Raw genomic sequence first — 13592 nt, 5'->3', positions numbered from 1 at the left:
TGTCCTCTTGCCACTGTGAGCCACCTACGATTTCTCCCACCAGTCCCATCAACCTGCAGGGGTGTGCCCTCTGCCCGTCCAAGCATGCTTAGGAATGGGCCTGCTCCCCCTGAGTGCCAGCCTCCCCGGACTCGGAGATCATTTCCTTCAATGCAGCCACCTTCTGTGCCAGGGCCCGTGCAAGGGGCTGGAGGGCAGAGATGATTAAGGCAGTTCTCCACACTATGGGTCTACAGCACCTGGTGCCCCATCCTGAGGTTGGACGACAGAGCACATGCCCACAGCGTGACTCAGGGTATTTCTGTCCGTGAGATGCCGGTCAAATGATATGTTATTAATAAAGCCGACATGGCTGTCATACCCACTGGGGGTGGGGGAGGGGAATGGTTTGCTCTGAGCCGTGTCCGGTAACTGCAGCCGGGGGCCCTTCTGCCTCGCACGGCTAGGTAAGTGGAGTGAAGCTGGAAGAGTCCCCCAGGTCTGAAATGTCACCCCCGAGACCACATTCACAGCGTTGTCCCCACCCCCCCACCCCCCCCCCACCCCCCCGCCATTCTTCTCCCCTTTCAGAGCTTCTCTTAAAATGAAAATGTGCCATTTCCCCTGCTGTCTGGAATGCCCTGCCCTTCCCTTCCTGGACTTACTCGAGGTCTAATTCAAATGTCACCTTCTCTGTCAGAGGCAGTTAGTAACTTCCTCCCCCAGCCTTTCCAAAGGCTTCTGTCTGCCTCCGATGGACCATCATTTGGGCTAGCCGGAGGGGAGCTGCTATGGTCTGGACCCTGCGCGCCTTGTTCCGGTTGCTCAGAACTAACCCCATACCATGTATTCAGTGAATGAACATAGGCCTATGTGTGTTCATGAAATGTCAACGCTGTCTTCAGTCCGGATGGACAGTAGAGATCACAAAGCCCTCTTCCCAGCCTTGCCTCAAGGTGCCTCTCTATGGCTTCCCTGTTGCACACCTCTGCTCCGTGCACATCGCACTCCTACCTTTGCACGTGGAGGCGGGCCCTGGCTGTGGGCGGTGGGTGGCTGCTCTATCAGCTCCATGGGTCCTGGGTGTGCCCTGTGTGGAGCCACAGGGATGAGAGTGAGGGCTTTGAGGACCAGGAAGCCCCAGGGCGAGGCCATGACAGGGCGCCAGACAAGAAGAGCAGGTTGGGGCGGGAGCGGATCCCTCATTCTTACTCCTTTCTTGATCAAAGTGACCAGAAGCCACACACAGAGGTCTGGGGGCTGAGAGGGCCCGGTACAGAGGGAGGGCCCGCTAAGGCCTTGACTCGGCTCTCTGCCAGGAGGTAGGCTGAGGAGGTGAAGAGGCCCAGAGGGAAGAAATGCCCCGGGGACGGGTAGGTGCCTCAGGAGGGGTGAGGCCGGGAGATCTAGGCCCGGGAACTCTCGTCCCGGCCCTTCCACTTCCTAACTGGGTCAACCTGCGGGAGTCATCCCACCCTCTGAGCGGCAGTTCCTCGGTCTGTACAATGGGCACAACAGCAAGCCCCGCCCGAGAGGGGAGAAGTAATTGGATGGCACCGGCGCCTGGTAACCTGCAGAGGGCAGTCCGGGAGGCGGCGGCGGCGGGGCCAGCCGGGATCGAGGCCCGGAGCCGCGGAGGGCGGGCGCGAAGGGGGGGGGGCGGGTGACGCACCGGGACGTCCCCGCCCCGGGTCTGCTCCCCGCGGCGCCGGGCTCCGGGCGCCGCCGTCCCCTTCCTCCGCGGGCCGCCGGGGTCGGTCCGGGCCGTCCTCCCCACGGCCCGCGACCGGGGCCTGCTGCCGGGGCGGGCCGGGCTCCGCGCACGCGGGGCGGGGCGGACGGGACGCGCCGAGCGGGGGCCTCTGGGAGGAAGCGGGAGCCGCCGGAGGCCCGCGGGTGAAGGCCCGGGCGGCGCCGAAGCCCCGCGCGCCGCCCCCCCCGGCTGGGCCGCTGCTTCGGGGAGGTCAAGCCCGGGACCCGGAGGAGCGAGCGGGTGCGCTGAGCGGTGGGCTTGCCGGCAGCCTCTCCCCTTGGGCTCCGAGAGCAGCGGGAACGGGGAGAGCTGTTTGGGACCCAGTTTGGAGGGCGGGGAGGAGCTCTGAGCACAGCCCCCGTACTGTTCCTGCTGTGCCCGCTGCTTGGAAATGATCTTTGGAAATTGCCCTCACCGCCGCCCCGCCTGCTCGGCGAGCCCCATCTTGAGGCAGTGGCCCTGGATCTGACTTTCTCCCACTGAGCTAGTTTCCCCGAGCTTTCTTCTCAGCTTTCCAGGGCCTTCTCTTAAGCCTTCTCCAGCCCCTGGGACCTCGGCTCTGGCCCCCGCCGCTCCACCGGTGGGCCTTGCTGGTGGGTGGGCCCAAGCCCATTTCCCCTGCCCTGAACGTGTCCTGCCCTTAAGGAGCCACATCTCAGGGCAGACTAAGTACCAAATTAGAACGCTCCCTTTAAGGGGCATCAGGGTCCCAGGAGAGGGGACCTTGGAGCAGGGTCTTAAAAAATTGGGTAGGATTCTGGCAGGGGAGAAAGGCCATTTCAAGCCGAAGAAAATGTATGAACAGTTAGGAAAGTTGAGAGCAAGAATTTGGTGAGCCTGGCTACTGAGGTAGGGGTTGGGGGCAAACTGAAAAATAGCTTGTGTGGGCCAGGTGTTTGGACTCTTTGCGTAACCCAGGATTGTAGGGAGGTGATTGGTGGCTGAGATGAGGGATTAGAATGGTGTGGGGTGAGACTGAAGGCAGAGAGCGGGGAAGGAGAAGAAGGAGAAGGGGGCACAGAGGCAATGCCATAGGAACAGGCTGGCAAAACGCTGGCACGAGGAGTCGGTAAGGCTGTTTCAAGTGTGTGAAGGGAGAAAGCGTTTCAAGACCCAAGAGGTCAGGTGCCTAGTATAAATGGGGTGCTTGGAAAGATAAAGCAATAAAGTAACTAAAAGGGGTGGGGGGGTGAGGAGTGTATGGGCGAAGCATGAAGCACAGGCAGGATGGCCATATGGAGATGTCAAGTAGGAAGTCATCCATTCATTTATTATTTATGCCAGCCTCAAAGGCGGCTTACATAAAAGTCATAGAATAGATAAAGTGATGAAATCATTAAAACTCAGCCAACAGGACCCGAGAGCTGGGAAAAGTGGATAATTGTTACTTGAAAACGTCGGCTCAGAAAAGCCGTTGAAAATGAACACAGGACTCATCTGAGCCTGCTGGCAGCCAAGCGGAAGCGACGCCTAAATAAAGTAGTTCACCAGGCTGGAACTCGAGAGAAAGGCATTCGTTGAAGGCTCAGGGGTAGTAGGAGATGAAACGGAATCCCTCGAGTAGGGGGTGTAGGGGAGGGAGTCGATCTGAAGCCAGGTCAAGGCTTTGGCAATGCTGACATTTAAGGCAAGGCTGATGCTCCCTGAGGAGAAAGGCCTTTCTGTGGCCTGCACGGGGAGATGGGAGTGGGGAGGTGTGTGTGTGTGTGTGTGTGTGTGTGTGTGTGTGTGTGGTCCATTCACAGAAGTCTTCTTACAGGGGAACAGGAAAGAAGGTGGCGTGCTAAGTCCCCCGGGCTCTGACCTTCTTTCCTACCATGTGGTGGGTTTGCCACTTGCCCAGGGCCTCTTGGGGCCCAGGTCTGGGAAGAGTACTCCAGTCAGCAGGTGAGCAGGAAGAAGCAGTTTCTGTTTCTACATGCCTCTTCAGGGTCCAGATGGTGTCTCCAAGAGGGCAGGGATCCAGATACCAGGTGTGCTAGCCCTAACTGTGCTCCAGGAGCTGTTGGCCTTGGGCGAGCCACCTCACCTCCCTGAGCTTCCTTTTTCCCATCCTAAAATAAGGGAGTCAAGCTAGATGACCTTTGAGGGTCCCCGTAGCTATAGGAGTCTAGGATCCCTTGTCTGATTTCGTTTTGCGTTCAGCAGACATTTCTTAAGTATGTGCTATGTGCCAGACCCTGTGCTAGGTTCTAAGTATGTAATTATGAACGAAAACAGACGGAGTCCCTGCTCTCGTGGAGGGGGTGGGGCAGAAATGTCTGTTAATCAAATAATCATACAACAAGATATAAAATTGCATGGTAACTGCTACAGAGGGCAGAACACGATGTTCTGCGAACAAATGATGGGGGATTTAATGTAGACACGGAGTCTGTGTATTGGTGGGAAAATGTGGGTGGGATCTGGGTGCTATTTCTTCCTTCCCCTTTCCCTCTGTAGATGGACGGATCCCCTTCCTGATCCACTGGAGTTGGCCCCATAAAGGGGAGCGTCCCCTTGTGCTCTCTAGGTGAGGCCTCCATGCCATGCCTTAGGACACATCTGGGCATAGCTGAGTAGCCTGGGAAGGGGCAGGACTCGGAGAGGTCTTGATCTCTCGGGAGTGAGATTGGCTTTTCTGAGGGTGGGGAGGGTACAGAGTCAGCTACCAGGCCTAAGATGAAGTCGGTTTACATGATCTACAGTACAAGCGACGGTGGGCAGCCAGAGGGAGGATCTGTGGGAAGTGGGTGGAGTCTGGCAGTGGCCAGCCTGAGCTCCAGGCGGGCAGTCAGCAGAGTGGTGGGGGGGGGGGGGGTGGCGGGGTGGGGGTGCGGTGAGCGGGACAAAGACCTCAGTCCCCGGGAAGGGTGTGAGAGTCTGATAAGGCTCTCGACTTGGGTATCCAGGGTCAGGCCTGGATCTCAGGAAGCTCGAAGTCCAGCAATTCAGACGGGCCTGGGTTCTGAGCCTGTGCAGAGGCTGAGCCCAGTAGCCGAGCCCCAGCTCAACCCTTCTTGCTCTCAGGGCCTTTATACGTCACCATGGAAGCTCAGCAGGCAGTGGTCCTCCATCCAGAAGGCATGGACAGCTGTTCCAGGGCATCTCTGCATCTGGTAAAGAGAATGGCTGCTCAGTCAGCCTGAGGAGAGGGGCGGAATGGGATCCTAGTGATGGGGATTGATGGGGGGTTGGGGGGGGGGGAGTTGGGTCTGGAGGGAGAAGCGGGCAGGAAGAAGGAGACAGAGAGGATCCATCAACTCCCCTCACCCCATCGTCCACCTGTCCATGTATCCCTTCCTGCAACACTTGTGCAGTATACTCTTAGCGCACTTAGCGTATACAAAGCACTGGTGGGGGGGATATATCACATCTGCCCTCAACAAACCGGGGGTCTGACATTCAGGTGGAGATTGCGCACACACAACCACACAACCAGTCAACCCAGGTTTGGTGTCACTTGTCTCACGGCTCACCACTCTCTGCCATGGGCGTTCCAAACTCTCTGGACAGTCTTGTCTGAGGGAGTCCTCTGTGCACAGCATCGTTCTGGGTCTCGGTATCCTGGTCCTGTGATTCGATTCTGCTGCCTGACCCTACCACCTCCCTGGCCAGCCCTAAGCTCCTGCATCTTCCAGCCCCTTTCCTTGACCCATTCCCCTTGCCTTCCCATCCAGAAGCTGTCCAGCGCTATCGCCGGAATCTGGCCGAGTGGTTCAGCCGACTGCCCAGAGAAGAGCGCCGGTTCGGCCCGACTTTTGCACTAGACACGGTCCATGTAGACCCTGTGATCCGCGAGAGCAGCCCAGATGAGCTGTTTCGCCCAACGGCAGAGCTGGCCCTGGAGCATCAGCCACCCCTAGCCGGTCTCCCCGCACTGGCTCTGTCCCAGCTCTTTGACCCAGATGCCTGTGGGCGCCAGGTGCAGACAGTGGTGCTCTATGGGACAGTGGGCACGGGGAAGAGCACACTCGTGCGCAAGATGGTCTTGGACTGGTGTTACGGGCAGCTGCCAGCCTTCGAGCTGCTCATCCCCTTCTCCTGCGAGGATCTGTCATCCCTGGGCCCCGCCCCCGCCTCCTTGTGCCAACTTGTGGCTCAGCGCTACACGCCCCTGAAGGAGATTCTGCCCCTGCTGGCTGCTGCTGGGTCCCGCCTGCTCTTTGTGCTCCATGGCTTGGAGCATCTCAACCTCGACTTCCGGTTAGCCGGAACAGGGCTTTGCAGTGACCCCGAGGAGCCAGAGGCGCCAGCTGCCATCATTGTCAACCTGCTGCGCAAATACATGCTGCCCGAGGTGAGTGGCCCCCTGCCTCACCGCTGCTGCCCCTAACTTGCCTCCTAAAGACCTGTGTGTCCCGAGCCCTTGTGTTTTATTGGTGTGGGGGCATAGGTTCTTGGTTAGTTCAAAGCTGCCCCTCCACTTCCCAGCTGTGTGTCTTTAAGCCAGTCAGTAACTTCCCCAAGCTCTGTTCCTTCTCTCCTAGAGCTATACTCATCAACTGAGACACTGCATAGGAAGTACTTTAACACGGTGCCCTGGATCCTAGTGGAGGCTCAGTAATTGTTAGTTGTAATTATTATAGTCGCCATCATTTTCTTTTTTTTTTTTTTTTTTTTTTTAAGTTTTTATTTATTTGAGAAAGAGTGGGGAAGAGAGGGAGAGAGCGAATCCCAAGCAGGCTCTGCGCTGACTTGGGGCTTGAACCGATGAACCATAAGACCGTGACCTGAGCCGAAGTTGGATGCTTAACCAACTGAGCCACCCGGGTGCCCTGTGGGCATCATCATCTCCATCCTGGGACACTCAATCTTCAGGGGCTCTCTGGAGAGTGAGGCCATCAGGACACAAAGGTCTTGCTTAACTCTCAACCGTGCCGTTCCCAGGCCAGCATTCTGGTGACCACCCGGCCCTCCGCCATCGGCCGAATCCCCAGCAAGTATGTGGGCCGCTATGGCCAGATCTGTGGCTTCTCTGATACCAACCTGCAGAAGCTCTACTTCCAGCTCCGCCTCAACCAGCCAGACTGTGAGTACGGTGCTGGGGGTGCAGGGATCTCGGCCACGCCAGCTCAGCGTGACAATCTGGTGCAGATGCTCTCCCGGAACCTGGAAGGGCACCACCAGATCGCCGCCGCCTGCTTCCTGCCCTCCTATTGCTGGCTTGTCTGTGCCACCTTGCACTTCCTGCACGCTCCCACGCCGGCTGGACAGACCCTCACGAGCATTTACACCAGCTTCCTGCGTCTGAACTTCAGTGGGGAGATGCTGGACAGCACTGACCCCTCCAAGCTGTCCCTAATGGCCTATGCAGCCCGAACCATGGGCAAGTTGGCCTACGAGGGGGTGTCCTCCCGCAAGACCTACTTCTCCGAAGAGGATGTCCGTGGCTGCCTGGAAGCTGGCATGAAGACTGAAGAAGAGTTCCAGCTGCTACATGTCTTCCGCCGGGACGCCCTGAGGTTTTTTCTGGCCCCGTGTGTGGAACCAGGGCGCCAGGGCACCTTTGTGTTCACCGTGCCTGCCATGCAGGAATACCTGGCCGCCCTCTACATCGTGCTGGGTTTGCGGAAGACGACCCTGCAGCGGGTGGGCAAGGAAGTGGCCGAGCTCGTGGGCCGCGTCGGGGAGGACGTCAGTCTGGTCCTGGGCATTGTGGCCAAGCTTCTACCCCTGCGAGCCCTGCCTCTGCTCTTCAACCTGCTCAAGGTAACGGCCCAGCACCCCGGGCTCTCAGCCCCCCTATCCCCCGTTCACCCCCTTGCTCCTCTCCCAGAAGGAAACCGCCACTTCCTGTGTAGCTGTGAATCTTCTTGACTCTGGTTTCAGATTTGGGCAATCTGGCTTTTAGTGGGATTGAGACATAAGGGAAGGGGGAGCAGGAAACCACAGACTGGGGAAGGCTTGATGGCTGGGAGGAGGATGTGAGGGCGCGGGCACCTTAGTCACAATCCTATGACCCTAATGACGGTTTTCTTTTTGCCTCTCTTCTGGCCTTTGTCGGTGGGAGGCAGGAGTCGTGCTATAGTCCAGGGTCTGGCCTCTTCTTTGCAGGCCCAGAAACTCCAATGCATCTGTTCCCTTGGAGGTGGTTAGACTCCGGGAATGATGACTCATTCTAACTAAATCACCAGAGACAAGTTTATAAAGCAGATGCCGTTTTATTCATTTATACCAGGAGGAGAAATGGCATTGATAATTGGCTTAGGATAGCGCAGGCCTGCTCCAGAGTCCAAATTACAGGCCCAAGGACTGTGCTGTGAGCAGGGCAGACGTGCTAAGTTTTTGAGGGGAAGAAGGATCCACCTTCTGGTGATGTCCACCAGGTGCCTTGTGAATGAAATCTTATTATGATCCCTTTTTAGAATCCTAAGAAAAATCATAAGAGACCGAGGCTCACAGAGGCTAAGTAACTTGCCCAAGGTCACCCAGATAGTAAGCAGGATAGCTGGGATCTGGGTCCAGGTTTAGGAGTCTGAACCCTGTGCTCTCTCTGCCAAATTTACTGGTGTGTGATAGATGTTTCTGTTAAGCTTTGGTGCCTTGCTAGGTAACCCTGGTCCTCTCTAGGAATGCATCAGTAACTCTTCTTTGGGAGGTAGAACCCTGGTCAGTGCTGGCAAAATGTTAACAGGTTTTCCTCTTTATAGGCACCGAAGCATGATGTTTAGGAGCAGGGATTCAGTAATTCAGCTCTATGGGATTAAATCCAGGCTCTGCCACTTACTAGCTGTGTGATCTTGGACAAGTTACTTAACTGCTATGTGCCTCCAAGTCTTACCTGTTAAATGGGGATAACAGAATCCATATCATTTGGCCTAATATGAGGAGTATATGTATTCATGCTCAGGATCTGGTACGTAATAAGTACTATTTATTGTTCGTTAGACAGAAAAACAGGCTCGGGAAGCCCACCCTTTCCCACACCATAGGCTCAGACGGGAAGGTAATGGCCATTGCTCAGGCCAGCCCAGCCCTTTGAGGATGTGTTTGCCTTCTCTGGGTTACAGTGAGAGGCTGTGCTCTCCTGACAGGATTCCAGAAGCCCCTCAGTGCACCAAATTGTTAGCACCACAACTCCGGCCCTCTGGGAGGGAGGGCTGCTGAGCAGAATGCTGGTCCGATTTGTTTCTTCACAAGCCTATATACTCAGCTTCGCCGGGTGACATTTTCTCATGTCACCATGTGACTGTTGAGGGAGGAGCGCTATAACCTCCATGGCAGAGACCTGACCTGTAAAAAGGGAAAAAAGAAACCAAACCAGCCGTTAGAGGAGGTGTCAGAAAACAACCTCGTGGCTCCTTGCCAGAGCCACGGGCCCTCCTTGCCTTGCACCCAGGCAAGGACGGGAGACGATGTCCCAAACCTCCTAAATGTTAATTTCCCCAACAAACATTTGAGCGCCTGCTGTATACCAGGCAATGTGTTAGGTTCTGGGGAAGGACCAATGAACCAAACCCCAGATTTCCGCCCTTTCTGGTCCTCCAGGGGGAACACAAACATGTCCCTGTGACCGTGTGATTTAAAACTATGGTTTGGCACCCGGGTGGCTCAGTTGGTCAAGCGTCCGACATCAGCTCAGGTCATGATCTCACAGTGTGCCAGTTCGAGCCCCCCCATCGGGCTTTGCCACTGTCAGCACAGAGCCTGCTCCAGATCTTCTACTCCCCTCTCTCTCTGTCCCTCCTCGACTTGCGTGCTCTCTCTCAAAAATAAACAGAACATTAGAAAAAATGAAAACTAAAAAAAAAAAAAATAAATGAGATTTATGGTAAGTGCCTGGAAAGCAAAGTTGCAGGTGCTGTGAAAATGTGTAAGTGGGGGACCTGATGGGTGTGTGTGTGTGTGTGTGTGTGAAACACTTCTCTGCAGGAAGAGCATTTAACCTGACCCTGGAGCATAGCCAAGGAGAAGAATTGGGGAGGGGAGTCACCCCAGAAAGAGAATACAGCTTTGAAGGAATGGAACCGTGGTACTGTCGAAAAATAATAATAATGACAAAAACCGAAAGGACAGAAGCAGAGCGCGTGAGCGTAAGAAGTCTGTAGCTGAAGGCAGTGTGGCTGGCAGGGCCTCGAAGGAGCAAGAGCGACATCAGTCTTTGTTGCTGGGGTGACCGTGATGATGTGGAAGATGAGGATATCTTCGTAGCAGCACCTCGCCTGGTACCAAACCAAATGCAAAATAGATATAAATTCCTTCCCACCACCGGGCTTGCAAGTGTATGGGGTGTCTGGGAGAAAGAATTTCCTAATGTCAGGAATGTAGGACACAAGTATCGAGAGGTGACTGTGGAAAGGTCAAATTGGGGCCAAATTATGACAAGTTTTCTATTCCGCGTGGGCAGTGGGGAGCCACGGCGGGTGCTGCCGTGGGGGAGTAGTATGATCAGACAAATCGTGCTGGGGGTTTAAGGGAGACGGTGAGGCCGGATGGGCAGGGAGAATGCACCTTCCGCTGAGCTTTGAAGGCCGAGCGGGCACACAGGAGGCTGCAGCACCGTCCCCGTGTCCCCTCCCAGGTGGTTCCAAGAGTGTTTGGGCGCGTGGTGGGTAAGAGCCGCGAGGCGGTGGCCCAGGCCATGGTGCTGGAGATGTTCCGAGAGGAGGACTACTACAACGACGATGTCCTGGACCAGATGGGTGCCAGTATCCTGGGCGTGGAGGGCCCCCGGCGCCATCCAGACGAGCCTCCCGATGATGAGGTCTTTGAGCTCTTCCCCATGTTCATGGGAGGGCTTCTGTCCGCGCACAACCGGGCCGTGCTGGCTCAGCTCGGCTGCCCCATCAAGAACCTGGATGCCCTGGAGAACGCCCAGGCCATCAAGAAGAAGCTGGGCAAGCTGGGCCGGCAGGTGCTGCCCCCATCAGAGCTCCTGGACCACCTGTTCTTCCACTATGAGTTCCAGAATCAGCGCTTCTCTGCTGAGGTGCTCAGCTCCCTGCGCCAGCTCAACCTGGCCGGTGTGCGCATGACACCCCTCAAGTGCACAGTGGTGGCAGCTGTGCTGGGCAGCGGAAGGCACGCCCTGGATGAGGTGAACTTGGCCTCCTGTCAGCTGGACCCTGCCGGGCTGCGCACACTCAGGCCTGTCTTCCTGCGTGCCCGGAAGCTGGGGTGAGGACCCGCCTTCCAGCATGGGCCGGAAGTCAGGAGAGGGTTGGGGGTGAAGAGGTGGGAAGAGAAGGTGCTGGGGAGACCAAAGGTAGTGAGGAAGGACCAGGGGGCGGGACGAGGAAGTCTGGGGTGCGTGGAGGTGACAAGCAATAGAAGGGAGGGCTGCGTGGGCTTTGAGAGGCAGGATGGTGAGAAAAGGGCATGGTGGGTGGGCAGGCTCCATGCTGAACTCCTCCCTTGCTTCTCACCTCCCCTCTGGCCACTTTCCGTCCCAGCTTGCAACTCAACAGCCTGGGCCCCGAGGCCTGCAGCGACCTCCGAGACCTGCTGCTGCACGACCAGTGCCAGATCACCACCCTGCGGTGAGTGTTTCGGGACCGGTGGGGGAGGGCTGGAGGGAGGCTCTGGCCATCCTGCTGGCAGGCTAAGGTCAACGGTGAGCCTCCCGCCTCAACACACCTGGCGCTGGCCCACCCCTGGTGTGGTGAAGGGGGTGGGGGCCTAGACCCCGTCCTGCCGCCCAGGTCCAGTACAAGCAGCGGGGTGGAGGAAAGCCGCCACCGGGAATAGGTGCCTCTCTGGTGGCTAAAATCAGTGTGGGTCCGGGGGAATAATAGCCAGGCCGGTTGCCTGGCAACAGTGCCGCTGATGCTCTCCCAGGATTTTCCCTGTCGCCTCACAAGGATGACCCTAATGCTGGGCACTCAGCAGATGCTTCCAAAGCGCTGACTTGTTTACTAGGAACCCAGAAGCCTGGTTGGAGTAAGAGGAGGTGAATGAAGAGGGGGAGGGCAAGGGGCAGGGCGGTCTGGGGAGGAGGTGAAAAAAGGAAGGAGAAGAGAAGTGGTAACGATGAAGAGAGGTGGGTCAGCAGAAGAGAATGGAAGGAAGGAGGAGAAGCCAGCCCCCACCCTGCTCTGCCTCCTGTGCGCTCTACCACACCCCTGTTTCTCGGTGCTCTTCTCCCCGGCCCGCACACCTTTGTGTCCAGGCTCCCCCCACCCCAGGCCGTGTATCCTTTCGGTCCAAGTCCCGCCGCCCCGCGCAGGGCATCTGTCGTGGGCCCTCATAACGTTGGGGTGCTTGTGGCCGTAGGCTGTCCAACAACCCGCTGACGGCAGCCGGTGTGGCCCTGCTGCTGGAGGGGCTGGCCGGAAACACCTCACTGACACACCTTTCCCTGCTGCATACGGGCCTTGGGGACGAGGGCCTGGAGCTGCTGGCCACCCAGCTGGACCGTAATCAACAGCTGCAGGAGCTGAACGTGGCCTACAATGGTGCTGGCGACACAGCGGCCCTGGCCCTGGCCCAAGCTGCCCAGGACCACCCCTCCCTGGAGCTGCTGCAGTGAGTCTTGTCCTCGGTGCCATCCCCCCACCCCAGCCCTTCAGTCTCCCTCCTGTCTCCACTGCATTCTTCCTGCCCTAGGGCCTACCCTCTACCCCTGCCTTCTCTCTGGTCCTCACGGACCCGCTTCGGAACCGACCCACGCCTTGCCCCGCCCCGATTCCCTACTACCGTTTCTCTTCGAGTCCTAGTGGCTGCATCCCTACTGTCCCGGATCCTGCTGAATTTAGATGTCATCTCCACCTCCTGTTGGCCACCCCCCTCCATCTCTGGCTCATCTCACACACCCCATCGCATTCCAGAGCCAGGGGAGGAGTCGTGAGGACCCCCCAGGCTCTGTCCCGTCCACCCTCTGCCCTCCTTCTCAGAGCCCCGCTGAATGGCATCTTCTATTTTCTCTCCTTCTAGCCTCTACTTCAATGAGCTGAGCTCAGAGGGCCGCCAGGCCCTGCGGGATGTGGCGAGCACTGCTAAAGGTGGTGCCCGGGTCGTGGTATCGCTGACAGAGGGGACAGCAGTGTCTGAGTACTGGTCGGTGATCCTTAGTGAAGTCCAGCGGAACCTCAACAGCTGGGATCGCAGTCGTGTCCGGCGCCACCTTGAGCTGCTGCTTCGAGATCTGGAAGACAGCCGAGGGGACACCCTTAACCCCTGGCGCAAGGCCCAGCTGCTGCGAGTGGAGGGTGAGGTCAGGGCCCTCCTGGAGCAGCTGGGAGGCCCTGGAAGCTGAAGCAGTGGCGGCAGTCACCGAGCTATGTGACCCCTGGCCCCAAGACCCTTCCCTCTGTGGCCTCCTGGTTTGCACTACTACTTCCAGAAAGATCCCTGTGGGGCTGGAGGTAAAGGATAGGGCACAACTGTGCCAGTTGCTCTCCCGGGGCGTGTCCAACCATTGCTCCCCCAAGTCTGGAATTGCCAGGGTCATGGAACGTGCCTCCTACCATTCAGCTAGGGCTGAGAAAGACTCTTCATGTGGCATCTTGGCAGCCAGTCGCCCTGTGGCACCACCAACCTTACCTCCATCCTCTCGAGGAGCTTCCGAGTGTGCCACCAGGGGGCGCACTTCTCCCGCCCGCCTCACCGGTGGTGTTGCCAATCAGATGCGTTGGAGGGCCTCCACCTTCTGCCTTTCTGCTCATCAGAGGACACGGAGGATGCCCGGAGCCACTTTCCTCTCTTGTTGGTGCCTTCTCCTCACCTTCATGCCCCCTTTCTCACAATCGTACTTATGCTCAGTGGCTCCGAGGGGCCTGTGCACTGCCCTGCTTCTATTAAAAAGCTGTGTCTTCTACCTACTATGGCCTCCTTCTTGCCTGATGCTTTCAAGAAGGGGCGCTGTTTTCGGACCACTTTCTGTTGTAGGTGGTTCTTGGACGCTAGGTTCAGAGGCAGCAAGGGCTGGGGGTGGTCTAGG

At 57.5% G+C, this 13592-nt stretch overlaps 1 protein-coding gene across 4 annotated transcripts; it reads left to right on the top strand.

The window, feature by feature from the left end:
* Positions 1-1523: 1523 nt before the first annotated feature.
* Positions 1524-13474, top strand: NLRX1 (NLR family member X1). Of its 4 annotated transcripts, none has more exons than XM_019468905.2 (10): positions 1524-1545; positions 3492-3619; positions 4175-4244; positions 4742-4830; positions 5392-6011; positions 6602-7423; positions 10236-10831; positions 11107-11193; positions 11927-12178; positions 12587-13474. In XM_019468905.2, exons 2-10 carry the CDS (start codon positions 3550-3552, stop codon positions 12906-12908), a joined length of 2928 nt encoding a protein of 975 aa, XP_019324450.2. In that variant the 5' UTR covers positions 1524-1545; positions 3492-3549; the 3' UTR covers positions 12909-13474. The 4 variants fall into 4 exon arrangements, 3 of the variants coding, with proteins under 3 accessions (XP_019324450.2, XP_019324447.2, XP_053756347.1); XM_019468902.2 differs by lacking the exon at positions 1524-1545 and adding an exon at positions 1867-1972; XR_008421281.1 differs by lacking the exons at positions 1524-1545; positions 12587-13474 and adding exons at positions 1992-2401; positions 11492-11603 and having other exon boundaries at positions 11927-12038.
* The last annotated feature ends 118 nt before the right edge of the window (positions 13475-13592 follow it).

Source organism: Panthera pardus, unplaced genomic scaffold (genome assembly GCF_024362965.1).
Source record: "Panthera pardus isolate Hobbes unplaced genomic scaffold, ASM2436296v1 HiC_scaffold_12, whole genome shotgun sequence".
In the NCBI taxonomy this organism is placed as follows: Eukaryota; Metazoa; Chordata; class Mammalia; order Carnivora; family Felidae; genus Panthera; species Panthera pardus.
Note: the sequence above shows the minus strand (reverse complement) of the source record. Positions and strands in the feature narration are given on the sequence as shown.

Bases quoted from the DNA above. Each gene is read 5' to 3' on its own strand.
- NLRX1 (XM_019468905.2), top strand. From the start codon at position 3,550: ATGTGGTGGGTTTGCCACTTGCCCAGGGCCTCTTGGGGCCCAGGTCTG. The intron at 4,245-4,741 runs GTGAGGCCTCCA...TCTTGCTCTCAG, and splicing joins CGTCCCCTTGTGCTCTCTAG to GGCCTTTATACGTCACCATG. The intron at 10,832-11,106 runs GTGAGGACCCGC...TTTCCGTCCCAG, and splicing joins CTGCGTGCCCGGAAGCTGGG to CTTGCAACTCAACAGCCTGG.